Here is a 19,219-nt window from a genome sequence, read left to right on the forward strand (position 1 = left end):
CATAGATTCTCTTCCAAATTTGACTTGCATGTGTCATAGAATCTTACAAGTGGCATATTCTGTCATATGCGTCATAGAAATCTCTTGCCACATCACATCTCTGGGTGACAAATCCAATGCCCTCACTTTGAGTGTTGATTATAAAATGAACACTCTCTCTCTCATTTTGGGTCATTGGATCCGAATGCCTAAGTTTTGAAAGTCCAAATCTTTGAATCTTTGAGTCTCTACTTCTTTGCATGTTGCATTCTCTCTCTCTCACATAAAATCACACTTCAAGTATTCTCATGGCATTATCCACATCATAGGCTTTGGCTTCAACCTTGTGTGCACTATAGGCGAATTGGAGCCACAATCATTTGGAGAAGAAAGAAGAACATGGGAGCTACAAACGAAAAAAGAGGTTTCTATTGCTTTCTTAATTAGTTTGGCTTTTATGGTAGACTAGTAGGTTCTAACGTATGATTATTGAGTTTTATAATTTTCTCATAGTATGTTATGCATTTTAACCCGTTTTTCTGGTCCTACAGAGACTGCAATGCCTTCAAAGAACAGGCTTGGATTGAAGCTTATAATCCCCGCCCAACACCAAAAACACCCTCTTCCCCTTCCCCTGCCTCTCCCTCTGCCGAAGCCGCCACAGGCACTTTCAGCGCCACAGAGCGTAGAGAAGCTCTCTGATTTGGAAAGATTGGGAAAGCTCGGAGATGGCAGTGGAGGCATTGTTTACAAGGTCTTTCACCCAAAATCCTCCACTAATTATGCCCTCAAAGTCATCCGCATGAACGCCCACGATTCTTCCCTCACTCCCCACATGATAACCAGAGAGACGGACATCCTCACGAAGATCGACTCTCCCTATGTTGTGAAATGCGAGGCCGTGTTCCACGAGGGGGAAAACATGAATTTTGTGCTGGAATACATGGACGGTGGATCCCTTGCAGAGCTGTTGAAGCAGAGGACTCGGATCAGCGAGTCCTGCCTCGCGAAGGTCGCAAGACAAGTCTTGGAGGGATTGAAGTATCTCCAAAGCCACAGGATTGTTCACAGAGACATCAAGCCCGCCAATCTCTTGCTCAGCAAGAATTACCAGCGAATCAAAATTGCGGATTTTGGTGTGAGTAGGATCGTATCACACGCCGTAGATTCCTGCTGCAATTCCTATGTGGGAACGTGTGCTTACATGAGGCCAGAGAGATTCGATCCGCAGAGCTATGGGGGGAAATACAATGGGTATGCAGGGGATATCTGGAGTTTGGGATTGACATTGCTGGAATGTTATGTGGGTCATTTCCCCTTTGTAGCGGCCGGAGAACAAGCGGATTGGGCAGCACTGATGTGTGCCATTTGTTTTGGAGATCCGCCCTCTGCGCCTGCGAGTGCATCTGCAGAGTTCCAGAGTGTCATCAGCTGTTGTCTTGACAAGGACGCGGGAAAGAGGTGGACTGCCTCGCAGCTCTTGAAGCATCCATTCGTCAGCAGAAGTACTTCGCAGTTACAGCAGCACTGCAATGTGAAAGTGCCCTTCCAGTCCTTCAACATCTCACAGAATGTGTGAATTATGTATATAGATTTCAGAGGAAATAGATTGATTAAGCTTTAAACCATCATTGGATTCGTTTCCTTAAAAAGGGTAAAGCTCCAAAAGGATCAAATCGGGAAGCTGCAACAGAAATCTTGTCTGGTTCAGCTGTTGAGATGGAAAGAGGCCGAACAGTGCAAGCGATCCGCCGGAAATGCACGACATTGCGGAGGGGTAGGGTTTCCGACCATCACGGAAATCGAGGTCCGGGAACTTAGGAGTCAAGAGTCACGACCGCCAGTCAAGTCAATATCGTGCAATTCATTGTTATGTTTTAAATGTGAAAAAAATATTGTGCTGTACAATGTTATTTTTCTGTGAAAAATATTTTTTTAAATGTAAGTGCATTCAGGGGCAGGTAATTCTTTTGGACGAAGCTATCCTTCTTACAAATTGTACCATTGACTAAATTTCAAAAAAATGAAAAACATTTTTGGAAATTTTCAAGCAATGATATGTATTTTTTGTGATTGAAAACTTTTGAAAAAAATCCGCTCTAGTTTCATGAATCTAAAAAAATCATGTTTGACTTTTTTTTTATCCTTGGTGCATTTTGTATGAAGATTAGCCAGCACCAATTGCTTTAACTTCAATCCAAAATTTGTGACTGAAAAAAAGTTGAAAATACTTTCACACTTTTCAAAAATAACACCTTCAATGCAACATAGATTATAGAAATAACAAATATTCATGTACACATATTTTCAGTATATATTGGAGAAATAATTTCAAAAATAAATATTGATGTTAAAAAGAAAAAAATTGCACTTAGATTTAGAAGTAGCATGTAGAACCCAACATAGATTGATTACCTCAAAAATAAATATTGTTGTAAATATTTTCACGCTTGAGTTTGGGAACAACACATAAAATTCAACAATAATTGAAGAAACAACTTCAAATATATTTTCACTTGAGTAAAATAACGATACATTAATTTCAGCATAGATTGTATAAATGAATTAAAAACAATAGATAAATTCAACTTAGACTCGAAATTTATTGTTTATGTTTAATATAAAGTTTGAATTTCATGTCCTTTTTCCTGTCACTGGACATATTTTTTATTCTATTTTTAAATCAGATCCATTTTCAAAGAAGAAACCCTACACCAAATCATTTACCATCCTAAAAGTGGCAATTGCCTTGTTGTGGAAGAAGGGCAAGTAAAGCTCAAGTCTTGTGAAAACCCTACCTTATTTACGATCAAGACTTTTGAAGTAGCCCTAGGATTTTCAGAAGATGAATTGTGCATTATAGCAGAAGCAAGTTGTTGTGCTTAACACAGAGTGCCTACATCCAAATTCTGAATGAGAGATCATTTTGAGTTCCAAGCTAACCTTAACCCTCTTCGTCTAATGCACCAGTGTGCTACTATCACTCTTGCATTAAAACGACATTACAAAAACCAAAGATACCCATAAATTATGTTCTCCAATAAATTATGTTCTCCATTGACAGAGGTTTGAAGTCTCCAAAAGATTGCAATAGGAACTAGGAAGCTTTTAGATAAAAGAGTTTTGGTAGTTTTTATATTCAAAAAAAAATAAAACCCTTACTAAATTAGAAATAACCAAATGAAAAAAAAATAGAATTAGTGTTACTTTAAAATATTTTTAAAAAATAAATAAATTTTAGAACTTGACTAATTTCTTTGTGGAACAATTAATTAGAATTAGGCAACTTAAAATATTAGCTTCCTCTCTACATATAATTCATTTAACATTAATTACATTTAAATAGTACATCCCTGAGACCTCTTCACTCTTCACAATATAAATTATATTGAACTAGGATAAACTCACTCTTTTCAAGAACTTTTTATTATTACCACCCTTTCAAGAAATATGTGATTTGCAATTTTGATGTGTTGTAATGACTTTTGATTAAATAAATGAATGAGTTGTAACATCCACAAAAATAATAATAATAATAATAAATGATATATCTTGAAGAATGTGATTAGATAAAGCATCATTATTGAACATGTTGTCTTATACAAATTTAATAGATAATTTGCACATGTTGGAATCCTCCTAATAGATAATTCACACATGCTATAGTACTCTTAGATCATGTTGTTAGTTACATCTTAATAAATCACACATATTATATTATCATTCTTACACACTTTGTCTTATAGAAGCTTAAAAGATAACTCACACATGTTGAAGTGTTATCGATAATTTTGTCTCAAGGACAATTCTAATAGAAATAGATAACTCAACACATTATAATATTATTAATAAATAACTCACGTGTTATAATACTCTTAATAGATAGCTCACACAATTTATAATAGTTTTGATTATGTTGTACTTTGCAGTCTTAATATTATCTCACATATTATCCTACTTTTTTGGATCATGTGATTTTATATAAGGTTAATAAAAATACGCAGGAAAGAGGTGGACTGCCTGGCAACTTTTGAAACATCCATTGGTCAACAGAAGTACTTCACAATATCAGTAGTTGTGCAATGTGAAAGTGTCATTCAATATTGTGCAATTCATTGTTAGTTTTTTTTAATGTGGATTTCTTTTAATGAGATATTATAATGCACATATTTGTGATGGTGTACTAAAAAAATATTATGGTACAATTTTCATTACCCAAACGAACGTTAGTGTCACATTACAAAAGAGAAAATAATCGAAAATAAATGTTAAGCAGAAGAAGGCATCTTACCTGCATCATTAAAGGTGGATCTTATCTTTGTGTTAAGTGGAATGAATCCAAAGTGAAATTGAAATGGTTGTAAGACTCAAAATTTTGGGTATTGAAAATTGATAATTATTCATGAGAATTGACAATACAAATTTGGGTGATACTATATTCACTCAAACCTGAAACATAAAGTTCGCTATCATTTGCAAGGTAGCAATGATATATACTATAAGTGGGAGAAGGGAGTTGTATCAAAGAACAAGAGGAACAACAGTTCCAATTCATATTATTTTGAGAATCTATTTCCAAGGATACCATATTGAGCAAATACATGTGTTTGGAGAGTGAAGCAAATAGTGACTCATATTCATGTTCATTTAGTGTGGATTGAATTAAATACACTATTCGTAATGTATCCCACCATGGTAGACATTTTCACTAACCAAGGAGAACACTATAGATAGATTATACCAATAAATGATACAAGCTATAGTAAATCACCGTTGACATCAAAGTAGAATAATATATCAACCATCACTCTCGATAGCGGCAATATATAGAATGAATGGGTTACATCGATTCAAAATAATAATGATAATAATGGAATGTGAGACTATCAATCAATACTATTTGTAGATAGACAGTGATCCCTATTCATCGAGAAATTGTAGTACACAAACAAGAATATACATACATAACCAAGAATTATGAGATAGAGATTAGTAAGAGGAAACAAAACTATTTTCTTATAAATCATATAAAAGAAAACCACAATTGGCATTGAAAGGAATTAAGAAAAAAATTTGCAAACAAATATAATTTGAATTCCAATAAGAATTTACATAGACATGAATTTATGGAGTAAGAGGGAAAACTATGCTAAGTGTCATTCTATGGGAAGATAACATTAGAGAAACTTTATGTGAGAAACTTACATTCCGAAAAAATATATCATTAAATATTTACTGTCAATTCAAATGAACAAATTTAGAAAGGTTAGCAAATTTTATATAGGCAACCTTATCCTTATGGAATTGCATACATATAGAAGGTATAAATATACAAAGAGGAAAGAAATGAAATATACGTTGATGAAAAATATCTAGTGGTGAAATAAAGTTATACAATACTATATTTGAACTATATCAACATAAAAAAATTTAAAAGTTAAAATGATTATATGGATGTCTAATAGGGGATATTACAATGGTATTCAAAATAGTTGTGCTTAAATTCATAATGGATAGGGAGTGTGCATCGGGTGAGGAGTAAATCGGTCGTGTTGGGGCAATACCAATATGGATAAATATATGAGGGAGCTCCAAGCTAAGTATTTCCAAACTTGAGCAACAATAAATCTACCATCCACAATAGATTTAAACATGTGCCTAGTGGGTAGGGAGTGTGCATAGGGGGAGGAGTAAGTTGGTTGCATTGGGGCAAGAGAATCCCAATATGGATAAAGATCTGAGAGCCCCAAGTTGATTGTGTCCAAACTTGAGTAATAGTAAATCTACCATCCACTACGAAATTAGACACCTTGTTGTAGTATTAGCTAAAGGAAAATTGCTAAAAGACACATCTCCAAGAACTTTTTTCCAAACAAGAGAAAGGAGTGCAAACTTTATGATCAAGTGAGTAAAAAATTCCTTAACCCTTGCTTATTTCAAACATTGAAAAGTAATCCAACAAAAATTTTATTATGTATACTCTTCGTCTACATCTTGTCTCCATGCATCAATGTGTTTACTTTGTGTCTTCTTTGTGTCTTCATGTAATTGTGTCTACCTCATGTTTGCATTGTGTCTTCGTGTGTCTACTTTGTGTCTCCAATCATACTCTTGCATAGGCCATGATAAACTAACATGTGTTTTTTGCAAGTGTTTGACACATGTAGGAAAGAGAAAGAATTTGCGCTATAAATTGCTTGAGGACAAGCAAATTTGAGAGGGAAGGACTGTGATATCCCTACTAGAATAATATTTGTATAAATATATAATTAATTAATTACATAATAATATGATACATTAATAATAATGTAATATTATAATAATTTTAATAATATAGAATTTATATAATAACCCAAATATATAATTGAAGAATTTACATATTTATATATCGATGAATGAATATAATAAATAAATAGATTATCAAAAGAAATATAAATTTTAACAAAATAAGTAAGTAAAGTTATAATATATTATTCAATAAAATATATTACTTGTGGAAAATATAAATTATAAAATAAGATAATAATATAATTAAATTAATATTATTAGCAATATCAAATATTAATAAAATAACATTCCCAAAAGACATGACTTTTGGAAAGAAAAGATATAAAAAAGAATTCAAGGAGGTATGGAAAAGATTGAATATCAAAACAAAAGAGTTTAAGAACAAAGATAATTTAAACCTTAAATTTGAAACATAGAATGAGGGATCATCACAGAGTTTGTCTGAGTTGTGTCCTTGGAAAATATTCTAGGGTTCATTTTTCTAATGGTATGGGCATGCATGATTTGCCTACCCTTGAGTTCATGCATATTGATCTCATGCCATTTACCATTCCTTCATTTTCAATGTACAAGTGTTTGCTCATGTTTATTGATGACTTTTTGTAGGCATGCATAGGTGCACTTTTTGAATTACAATGATAAAGCTCTTCAACATTTCATGATCTTTTTTACATGGTTATTTTAGGGGGAATTTTAATATTTGATTATAAATCATAGATATTGTTAAGAGTAAGCTATGAAATAAATGTCAAACTTAAAGAAATCGACTAAATATTTTTTGTTTGAAATCTATTGTAAATATAGTATGATATATAGTTTTGATTAAATTTTCTCTATGCATGAGAATTACAATAAGTCAAGAAAAAAATTGAGCCTCGAAATTGATTATCTATTAGAGAGAATTATCTCCACAATTGCATATCTTATCCAAATTTGTGAATATAAGTTTCTACTAATGAACCTAATGTATACTAAACTTTTGATGCTTTATTTTTAGTCTACTAACATATGTCTGATTTGTTTTATCGAACTTGTGGCACCAGGTCCATTAGATCCTTTACCATGATCCGTCTTGAGCTTGTTCTATACACATATTCAAATATGTGTATTCCTCTCGATTTTCAATTCTAATTTGGAATGTTACCTATTTTAGACTCGTAATCGTTTGTTGGATATCTTGAGTCTTCTTAACATATTGGGAGAAGTGGTCCACTAGTCTTTCTCAAAGGCAACAATGAAAGGCAAATACACAAGAAAGAAACTAATTATATTGCCTTACTACCTTATTCAAATACATTACATAAGCCCCTATTTATAGAGGTCTAGGAATACTTTATAAATCCCAATACATATAATAAAATATATTAAAATTATATGCCACAGTTGGTAAACTAGCAACATTAGGTGGCTACAACATATGACTTTGGACGGATGGATCAATGTCTATGAGCAAAAATTAAATACCGCCAACAATCCCCCTTAATTTTTACCATCGACAATACCCAATTTTTCTTGTAGAAATTCAAAGTTACTTTTTGGTAATTCCTTAGTGAAAATATCTGCCAATTGATCTTCAGATTTGCAGAACTCAAGGAAGATTTCTCCATTGTTGATCGATTTCCTGATGAAGTGGTACCTTGTATCAATATGTTTTCTCCTTTTATGAAAAACATGATTCTTGGATAATGCAATTGTTGATTTTTTATCACAAAGGATTGGTATTAGTTCTTCTTAATTATGTTGTAGATCTAAGAGAACTCAACACATCTATATTGCTTGACATGTTGTGGAAGTGGCAGCTACATATTCTACTTCAGTCAATGTGATCGTCATTATAGGATGCTTCTTTGATGCCCGTGACATAGCTCCTAATCCAAGGTGAAAGATATATCTGGAAGTCCTCTTCCCATCATCAATGCTACCTATAAAATCACTGTCAATATAACTAATCAAACCAAAATTGTTAGTTTTGGAATATAGGATTACATATCCCATTGTTCTTGCAACATATCTCAATATCCTTTTCCCATCCTGCCAATGAGAATTTTTTGGTGTCTTCATGTACCTTGAGATCAAACTAACACCATACCTTATATTTAGCCTCATAGTTGTCATATACATTAAACTTCCAACAAGTCTTTTAAACATAGTTGGATCAATATTTGAGCCCTTCTCTTCCTAGCTAAAATTTGTTCTTGTTGTAACTAGAATTTATGTTGGATTCCAATTCATCATTTTAAATCTCTTCAAAACATCCTTTATATACTTGAATTGACAAATGAAGATACCTTTGTGACATTGAATAACTTCAATACCTAAGAAATATCTCATCAACCCCAAATATGTCATTTCAAATTCTTTCATAATTTTTGTCTTGAACATATCTATTGATAGATTTCTAGTGAATATCAAGTCATCAACATACAAACACACAATCAAAATCTAACATTTCTTATTATTCATTACGTACAACGTGGACTCATTATTACTTCTATTAAATTGATTACTTATCATGTATGAATCAATCCTCTTATACCAAGCCCTTTGAGCTTGTTTCAAACCACAAAGTGCCTTGTTTAATTTATATACCTTGTTTTCTTTCCCACAAGCCTCATAACCAGGTGGTGTTTAACATACACCTCTTCATCAAGAAAACCATTCAAAAAAGCTGATTGTACATCCATTTGATACACTTTCCAATCATTTTGTGCAGCTATTGCTGAAATAGTTCGAATTTTATCAAGTCTAGCAATTGGACAAAATGTTTCATTATAATCAACCCCACATTGTCATAAAAAAATTTAGCAACTAGCCTTTCCTTATGCTTAACAATTTCACCTTTCGCATTAAATTTAGTTTTATAGACCCATTTGACTACTATACATTCTTTTCCTTTAGGTAAATCCATTAATTCCCATGTTTTATTTCTTTCAATAGATTCAATTTCTTGATTCATTTCCTTGATCCATTTATCTTCTTTAATTGCTTCATCAAAATATAATGGATCACAAGAAAATAAAGCAAAATTTGAGAATATGTCTACATTCTCTTCTTCTTGATCATATATCTCTTTTAAGCTTGTTGTTTTCTTACCTTTTTACCTTGGTTTTGAGAATGTAGCATTTGATTCATCACTTACATTTCAACCTGGAGTTGACGCTCCTTGCACAAAGTTCCTCTGTGGAGTATTGGGTGGTGTTTGAGTCCCTTGTTCATTCAATTCATCATCACTTTGCAATATTGGTGCTCCTCTTGTGACTTGTTTGTTTCATTTCCATCCGATGAATCTTCTTCTTCAAATTTTACATCCCTTCTTATGATCAATTTCTTTGAAATAAGGTTATGCAATCTATAAGCTTTTGATTACTCACTGTAACCAATAAAGATACATTTTTCACTTTTGTCAACCTATTTACTTCTCAATTCAGATGGCACTAATGAATAAGAAACACATTTAAAAACTCTAAAATGGGACACATTATGTTTCTTACTATTCCATGCTTCTTGTGTAATTGTGTTCTTAACACTCTTTGTAGGACTCTTGTTTAAGATGCATACAACACATGCTACTGCTTCTATCCAAAATTCGTTGGATGGATTTTTGGCCTTCAACATACTCCTTGCCATTTCCATTATGGTTTTGTTCTTTTTCTCTGCTACACCATTTTGTTGTGGTGTGTACTTTGTGGTAAATTTCTTTTTAATTCCATAACATTTGCAAAAGTCTAAAAACTCGTTAGAATTGAATTCACCACCTCTATCAGATCACACTACCTTGATGTATAGGCCACTTTGTTTCTTAACCAAAATTTTAAACTCAAATTTTTCAAAAGATTCACTCTTTTGTTTGAGAAAGTATATCCAATTCTTCCTGCTAAAATCATCCATAAATATGAAGAAATATATACTTCCTCCTAATGATGGAGTTTAGATAGGCCTACATATATCAGCGTGAACTAGCTCTAATGGTGCTCTTGCTCTATATGAACCTCCTTCTAGAAACCTTCTCTATGTTGTTTTCCCAAAATAAAACTTTCACATGAACTTGGTGGTTTCACTATTCGAGGCATTTGTTTCACCATGTTTTTCTTTTGTAACAAGCTCAAAGCATCAAAATAAAAATGACCATAACTCAATGCCATAGCCATGATTGGGCTAAGAATATTGTCTTGAAACTAACTTCTTCTCCTCCAAATGTAATGAATCTGGAGGGGGGACATTTGATTTTTTGTTATTTTGACCAGGTTGCAATTAACCTGCCACTAGGATTTCTATGCAAGATTGTGCAGACATCATTGTTAAAAGAAACTTTGTAACCTTTTTTTACTAGTTGACTAACACTCATGAGATTGTGTTTTAATCCAGGCACAAAGTATACATCAAGAATATATCTTTTTCCTCCATTTTTGGTCAAGATATTGATAACACCTTTTCCCATTACAGAGACTTTACCAGTGTCATTTCCTATCTTTACTTCAAATTTTACAGAATCATCCAAGCTAGCAAACAAATCTTTGTTTCCATTCATATGGTTACTATAGATCCACTATCTAAGAACCATGTACACTAGAACTTTTTTGAGCAACATTGCAAGTTATGAATAAACTTCTTGAATTGTTATTAGATACGTCTGAGTAATTAGCACCAATCTTTTCAATTTCCTCTTATTTCTTTCTACATTCATTTGCATAATGACCAAATCTCTTATAATAATGACATTGAATTTGAGATTTATCAAACCTTGATGATGGGTGTTGGAATGGGCTTCTGCCACGTCCTCTGTTCCAACTATGAATAAATTGCTTTGTTCTTTCTTCTTGATTTGTACTTACATGTCCATCTATGATTCTACCTCTTCCTCTTCCTCTTCCAAAAGATACATGTGATCTAAAAGCATTCTGCAAATAAGAACTATCATTTATGTTCATTCTAGATTCATGAGATAAAAGCGACCCCATTAACTCATCAATGGAGAGTATTGTCAAATCCTTAGATTATTTAATGGCAAAAACAATAGCATCAAATTTTCTAGGTAAACTACAAAGTATCTTTTCAACTACTTCCAAATGCCATATTAATACTCATAGTTACATCTGTAGTTTGCAATTTTAAACTTTTATTTTCAAAGAAAAAACACCAAGAAAGTCTAAGCCAATAACATATAGCTTAAACAAACAATAATGCAATACTTATTTTCCCTTTTTAACATTTTTTTTCTTTTTTGCTCATTAGACTTCATTCCATGAAATCAGCTCATACCTTCTCTCAAACATTAAACTAGCATATTTTCTTCTCTAGATCTTTGCAACCACTAATCTTCAACTTTAGAAGCTTATGATCTACAATAATGACAACATTAGAAGCTCCATTCACTGCTACAATAGTTATACATATAAGTAAATATTTCTTTTCTTCCTAGGCCCAACTCTTCATGCTCTAATACCAATTTGAAGGCAATAATGAAAGACAAATACACAAGAAAGAAACTAATTATATTTCCTTACTACCTTATTCAAATACATTACATAAGCCTCTATTTATAGAGGTCTATGAATACTTTATAAATCCCAATACATATAATAAAATATATATTAAAATTAAATACCACAATTGGGAAAGCAACAACATTAGGTGGCTACATAGATGACAGATTGTCAGCTAAGGCTGTTGATGGTTCAATGTTTGTGAGCAAAAATTAAATGCCACCAACATTTCTTCACATATTGACAGTCTTGTCAATACAAGCATTTGTATTGCATACTATTTTCAAAATCTTATCACACACACCACAATACAATATTCTGATCACATATCCTATCAAGTGGGCATCTCCAATAATTGAGTGGTACATCTCCCCATCATTTTGAACATGCGATCTCAATACTAGTGAATATAAGAAGGATAGAAAGTGACCTCTATAACATATTATATGAATGTTGGAAAAAAATACATATTATTATATAGTCCAAGTGACCTTACAACACCATCAATTTGATTTCCATTCAAGATCAACATACATATCACACACATTTAGATTCTCATGAGAATGATATATAGTGAATAGTTTGTTCGACGATAACTTGGTTGTTTCCTATCTTTGGATCAAAGACAAAATTCATACACTTGTGTGATTATGTAGTAAAATGTTCAAATTTAGAGGACATCCTAAATGGTATTTGATCAATTATTTATTTGGTCCTTCATCTGCAATATCTACTCCTTCGTCTTCAAAAACTAGCTTGGCATTGATGATATCAAACTCAAATTCTCCAAATCAAGTAAAATCTTTTAGAATTGAGATTATTTATGTTTTCTCCTAGGATTGAAACATGCTTTTCTACCATGTTAGATTTTTTGTGATGTGGAACCTAATCAGACTTAGAGGTTTGTTCGGCGTAGTTTCCCCCCAAATTATTTCTATGGGGTTTGAGGGAAGCACTCCGAAGATAAGTTAAAGGGGCAATGCCCCATGTGCACTCCCTGTCGCAATATAGTGTGGGTTCGAGGGGCAATGCCCTTGTGGGGGTTTTTGAGGGCAACACTCCCGGAGCAAAAAATGACTCACTATTGTAAAAGGTGTCTACTACTATTTTTCTATTAGATGACTTATTCTAGCCCTAATTTGGTAAGTGGATAAAGCTTGTATAAAATGGCTTAGAGTTAGGGATTTAATAATGTATGATAAGATTGTAGCTTCTTACGGAGGTATTGAGTTGTAAGGGATTGCCAAATGTAATCACTGGATAATGATAATATTAGACTTGTTATTGGTGGACATAGCCTAGGGATTGGGTGAACCACATTAAATCTTTGTGTCTTGTATTCTCATATGTGCACTTTATTATTTTTTGATATTGGTCATATTTGCATGTAACTATTATTTCTATCTATACTTGATCTTAACAAGATTTCTCAAGATTTTAAAAATGCCTTAACCATCCATCTTGTTAGGTTTAGCACACTCTTTTAGTACATTTATCATTATGTATTTGCATTTAGGATGCATTATTTACTTGATTCCTTCATTTTAGGTGAAATCGGGGTTAGGATCTCAAAGATTCTCCTTAATTTCCTTCCTTTATGGCTCTATTTTTTGTGTAAGACTTAGGAATAGGTCCTCCTAGCCTTTATCATATTCATTATAGGATTTTGTGCCTATTCTTGGCATTCAGTCCTATTTTGATATCATTTCTAGGTTTTTGGGTATCCTCAAGACTTTTTGCTTTCTACTCTAGTTGGGTTTTGACCCCTAGGTTGACCTTGACCTAGGGTAAGGTTGACTAGATTAACCCCAACCTAGGTCAAGGATGCCTAGGCAGGGTCAAGGTCATCCCTAAACTAAGCTAGGGTCAAGGTCAACCTTGACCCTCTTTGGGATTCAATCCCCTTTTTCAGATTTTGGTATTAGAGGGTCCTAAAATCAATTTTGGGCTTTCAGATTCAAATGCAAAAGGGGTTTATTTTGAGATTCATTTAATTATTTTCTCTCCTTAGTTTTTTATTGTGATTGGACCATAAATCAAGGTGAAATTTGAATTATGGGTCCTCACATTATTCTAGGAGCCTCACCTTGAAGCCACTATACAAATATTCTCATTTGCATCTATCTACAACTAGAGAAGAGAACTAGAAGGATGACTAGAATCAAGAGACAATGCTATGAAGATGCAAGATTGCAAGAGAATGATATAGAAGATCAAACTATTGAGGATATCAAGCATTTTTATACCATTGTGAACATCTATTTGGAACAAGAGAGATCCAATCTTCCTTGATATGCCATTATTGATATTCAAGCATTCAAAGATACAATCATGGGGTAGCAATTATGGATTATGATTTTGGTAGGAGTACTTTAGCCTTGGGGGCTTGGTATGCTTTCTTATCTTATTCAAGTTTATGCATTTCTTTCTCATACATATTCATGCTAGGGATTCAATCTAGCATACTAGATCTTGGCATTACACATTCAATACACACACACATTCTATTATATCTGGGTATTCATGGAGGTGGAAATCACCAAAATGGTGTTTTGAATAAGGCAAAACCTTATATAGCCACCCCAAAACCCTATTTTCAGATTTATATGTAGGTGTTTTTTCGAAGATTGGAGTACAGATTTGGATACCCTTTTCGAAAAACTTCCAAGATCCATGAATGGAATTTTCATTAGAGTAGTAAAGGTCAAGGTCAACTTTTTGGGGGCATAATTGTGCCCTAGGGTAAGATTGTGACCCGCCAACTAGGTCAAGGTCGACTTGCCTTCATAAGGATAAAAGTTTTCTAGGTTTTCTCTGTCTCAACATTTTTAGAGCAAAACATGTTGTAGATTTTCCAGAAATTGCACACAGGCATCACAAAATAGGTATTTCCAGGTTGGTGCTATTTCGAGGTATATATATCTTATCTTGTTTAATTTCAAGAATTTCCATTAATTATTCCATATCAACTCTAAAACAACATATGAATAGTGGTGAATGTCTTACGCATTGTTAGACATCCATTTTTACCCTATTCATATTTATATTCTTAACATAAGTTAATTATTGCATATATATAATATTTGCCATAAATTATTTAAATATTTCATATCTATAATTTAATTTATCTGACAAAATTATAACATTAACAATGATGACAAAAATTTCAAATCTTATGAGATTTGATAGTTACAGTAATTAACATATTATTTTGTGGACCTTAAAAATGATTAAAACACTAAATTTGGTTAGTGTCCTAAAGAAGTGGAGTTTATAGGGCATTCATCCTAGGTGGGGGGTTAGGTATTTGAAGTTATAAGATTGATTATAGTATGGGTCTATTATTGATTGATGTCAACATTGTCATCTTCAAGAAATGGTTTTACATATGTTGAATATTGCTTGTATTTTTACGACCATCTTTATTACATATGATAATATCTTTAAAGATTCACATGAGTCATAAAATGGATAGTATGTAGCCAAAGGTTGGAGGCAACGAATTGAGAGGTGATCATTACATGAGAAACAACCATTTGTGTCTGTGTAAAGCTAGGGCTTGGTAAGTTTATCCTTGAAGAGAAGAGGGGGATTAACTTATTTGTGTCCCTAAAGAGAAGAGGGGGATTGGCATCCTGATTTTCCCTTCAAGGAGTGAGGGGGTTATGCTTTGGTTTGTGATATGTCAAGCACTAGAGGAGGCATTAAAACACTTAGAAAAGATGTGGACTTTCTACGAAAAGGCATCTCATGACAAGACATATCGATGGTGATTGTTTTGACAACACCAGAGGAGGTGTTAGATACACCCGGAGGAGATGTGAACTTTTAGAGGAAAGGCATCTCATGTGTAGCATTGGAGGAGACATTAGACACACTCAGAGGAGATGTGGAATTTCAGAGGAAATGTGTGTCATTGTGCAGGAGAGGTGGGAACACTCATGTTATGAAGATAACTTTAGGTTTTGCAATCAGGAGATCCACTGATGTAGTGAGTTCAATGTTTCTTGAACAAGAATGGAGGATTGATGAAGGTGGTTCATCAAAGTCTAAAGAGGGTTGCATTAATAACCCTTACGAATTCCACTCTTGTTTGATTAATGTAACAAAGGTGAAACGTTAGAGTATTTACATTAATAGATTAGATTAAGGGTAAATAAACTAAATGTTAGTTGGGAAGTTATTCCCATAGGTTGGTTGACAATTTTGACACAGTGTGATGACTTCTAATGAAATAAATGAGTGACTTTTAACATGGCAAACTAAAAATAAGAAGTGACATATCTTGAAGAATGTGAGCATTATTACTACCTTTAGCAAAAATATGTGATTTGAGAGTTTTGAAATATAGTAATGACCTTTAATTAAACAAATGAAAACTAAAAATAATGGCATGTCCTGAAGAATGTGATTGAAAATAAATTACTGTTCTAGCTTGATGTGTCCTATACAAATTTAATAGATGACTCAAACATTTAATAATCTTCTTAATAGATAACTGACACATGTTATAGTACTCATGACCACGTTGTCTTGTATAATCTTAATAAATCATACATAATATGTTACCATTTGTTTTGTCTCACAGAAACTTAAAAGATAACTCACATATGTTGTACTCTTGATCATATTGTCTTGTACAATCCAATAAATCACATAGAGGAGACTATCAATCTTGATCATATTGTATTATACACAATTCATAGATAACTTGCCTGTATGATAGTACTCTTAATAAATAATTGACACATGTTTGATAATCCCAATAGATAACTTACACACTATTGTATTTATAGTAATCTTGATGATATTGTCTTCTATAATCTTAACAAATTATAAGTAATTATCACTTTGTCGTATACAAGCTTAATAAAAGAAAGTGACATATGTTCTAATACTCTTACAAGATAACTCACACATGCTATAATAGCAAACTTAATAACTCACACTAGTATTTTAAATGACTTTGTCCTATACGATAAACCGGTAACTAAATATACAGTATTATTAATATAATCAACAAACTCACATGTGATGTATTCGATAACTGATGAATGGAGCCAAACGTCTTTTCCTCTAGAGTGCAATGACTCGGCACAATCTGCCAAATTCGAAAACAAGGTGAAATGAGGCAACTTTTGCGAGTCGCCATGACGAGAATATATCTTCCTTGGGATTCCCAATTTCCAAACAGCCAAAAATAGCGTTGGATGAGACCTCTTGACAACGGGAACTCCCTACGTGGATCCCACCTCACTCTCCACCCACTGCCCCTACAACGTCATCTCTTCATCACGTCACATCCTTCCACACAAGTGGCGATGTCTATGTCAACATCAAAATGACAATTTTAAAATAAATTTAAATTTAAGGCACAGTTTTAAAATGATTTTTAATTTAATTTTTAAAATCAGTAAATTGCCCATTTGATGCCGGCATAGACATTGGCCACACAAGTTGCATTCCTCCACATGCGACAAACATATGCTACTTCCTCGGCACTTCCTTTGACGCCGCCTCTTTCCTTGCTGTTGCCGCTTTGCTGTGGTGGAAAATTTCAAAAATTGGGCAAATAGCATTAACTACTAAATCACAAATTTTGGTGGATTTACAAGTAGTGTTTAATTCAAAAATATTATCATATTATGAGCAAATGGTTTAGAGATGACTGATATTCCATGTTTACCATTGATGTAAATGTTGAGAGATTTTTTTTTTTATAAAAGAAAGCCTAAAAACATCTACTAAACTCTACATTGTAGTCCATCAAAATAATAGAGCTAAATATCCAAGGGTAATGGAATTACTTTATTAAGGAATTATTAGTGTTCATTGTATATATTATTATATTGATGCTATATATCCAAAAGATAAAGTGAGCATTAGCACTAGTAAACACTAGAGTGACATGCTTGGGAAAACAAATATAGCAAAGGACAATATAAACAATATGTAATTTATTTTTGTCCAACTAATCACACTTGACCTTAGAAGGGTCAAGGAACACATTCTCTACATAAATTATTGCAAAGATGTTTACTTCATAAGGAATAAAAATGTGCAAAACTAAAGTTCCATACTAAGTCCACATATTAGATGTCATGATAAATACATCTAGTCCAAACATAAAAGTAAATATTAGAAGACTATTTGTCATTTTAACATCACATCAAAATAGTTCATTACATCCTAATATATCCACTTCTTAGATAAATAACCATCCCCATATTTCCAAAGATTTTAGTTTATCAAGTTACTTTAATCGTTAACTTAAATTAACTATTTAAATCAAATTAATATTTTCCTTAAAAGATATCTAAGATATCTTGTGCAAACAAAGTTAATAGGAATTTTCTATCAATTTACCAATTCACTTTTATCATCAACTTTAAACTTACTATCTAAATGAAATTAATAATTTCTTTAAAAAGATATCTTGTGCAAAAAGAAGTTAAATGAATTTTGTTATTTCAATGATGCAGAGTAAAACATATCAACATAGAAAGATAAGTATTAAATTTATAATTTCATATTGATAACAATATTCCTACTAAATTCACAGTAGCATTTGTATATAAAAATATACACATACCTTGTTGAAGAATAGCCATTATGAAACCACCACGCATAGTTATTCTCCTATCTCTGTGCTCTTGTCTTCACAAATTTGTTGTAGCCCTTGCTTGTAAAATTTTGCGTTATATTTTAAATCTGCATAACTCTTACTTGTAAAATATTAAATTTGTGTCCTACGTTTGCTGCTTTGCTAAAGAAATATGCTCTTACATTATGGACCAATCTCTCATATTTATTTCACACTTGTGCTTAATAATAATCCTTCATTCCACAACATAAATTGTGGACAAAAATCAGAAAGTCATCTCTCCTCCATTTTTTTACAGACAAACCAAGCTCAAGTGTACCGTGTATAGTGTATATGTTTTAAATTCTCATTGCAAAGCTTGATTTCTAATTTACTTTTATCTTAATTAATTCTTTCTTAAATTTGCACATAATTTGATTCATATCAGAAAATGTAAACATTCTGAGTTTGTAGAATTCAAAGAAAGATTTAGGGTGTATATATCTTCTATTGAGAAACTTTATCCAACTAAACATGCAAGTGCTAATTGACTTGTACAAAAGAGATAAACATCGGCCACGATATCTAAGCTGATACGTGTGAAAGAGAAACATTTGGATAAAATACCACATCCAACATCATGGATGCGATCTAGGCCAACAAAAAAGGCTAGTTGCAAGTACTAAGTGACTCCAACAAAAGAGAGAAACTTGAGTGTTGCATCTAAGTAGATGACATTCTTAAAAAGTTGAAAGTTGAAGTTTTACAACTGGTAAATGAAGCACATCTAACATAGTGCATAACATTTATGATTTTGTACTATTATGCATCGAGGGCAATTTACCTAACGTCAACTATAGGCAAAACCATGTTTGAAAATATTTTG

General features: G+C 32.6%; 1 protein-coding gene across 1 annotated transcript; it reads left to right on the top strand.

Annotated features, from left to right (window-relative positions):
• The first annotated feature begins 185 nt into the window (after nt 1-185).
• Nucleotides 186-2,033, top strand: LOC149575292 (mitogen-activated protein kinase kinase 9-like). Its single transcript, XM_089815078.1, has 2 exons — nt 186-403; nt 531-2,033. Exons 1-2 carry the CDS (start codon nt 379-381, stop codon nt 1,556-1,558), a joined length of 1,053 nt encoding a protein of 350 aa, XP_089671204.1. The 5' UTR covers nt 186-378; the 3' UTR covers nt 1,559-2,033.
• Nucleotides 2,034-19,219: the final 17,186 nt, after the last annotated feature.

Source organism: Cupressus sempervirens, chromosome 2 (genome assembly GCF_028749045.1).
Source record: "Cupressus sempervirens isolate cs-2001-9-10 chromosome 2, ASM2874904v1, whole genome shotgun sequence".
NCBI lineage: Eukaryota > Viridiplantae > Streptophyta > Pinopsida > Cupressales > Cupressaceae > Cupressus > Cupressus sempervirens.

What these genes read in the sequence shown, in the direction of transcription:
- LOC149575292 (XM_089815078.1), top strand. Translation starts at nt 379, where the DNA reads ATGGGAGCTACAAACGAAAAAAGAG. An exon ending in AGCTACAAACGAAAAAAGAG is followed by an intron (nt 404 to 530) that starts GTTTCTATTGCT and finishes CTGGTCCTACAG; the next exon opens with AGACTGCAATGCCTTCAAAG.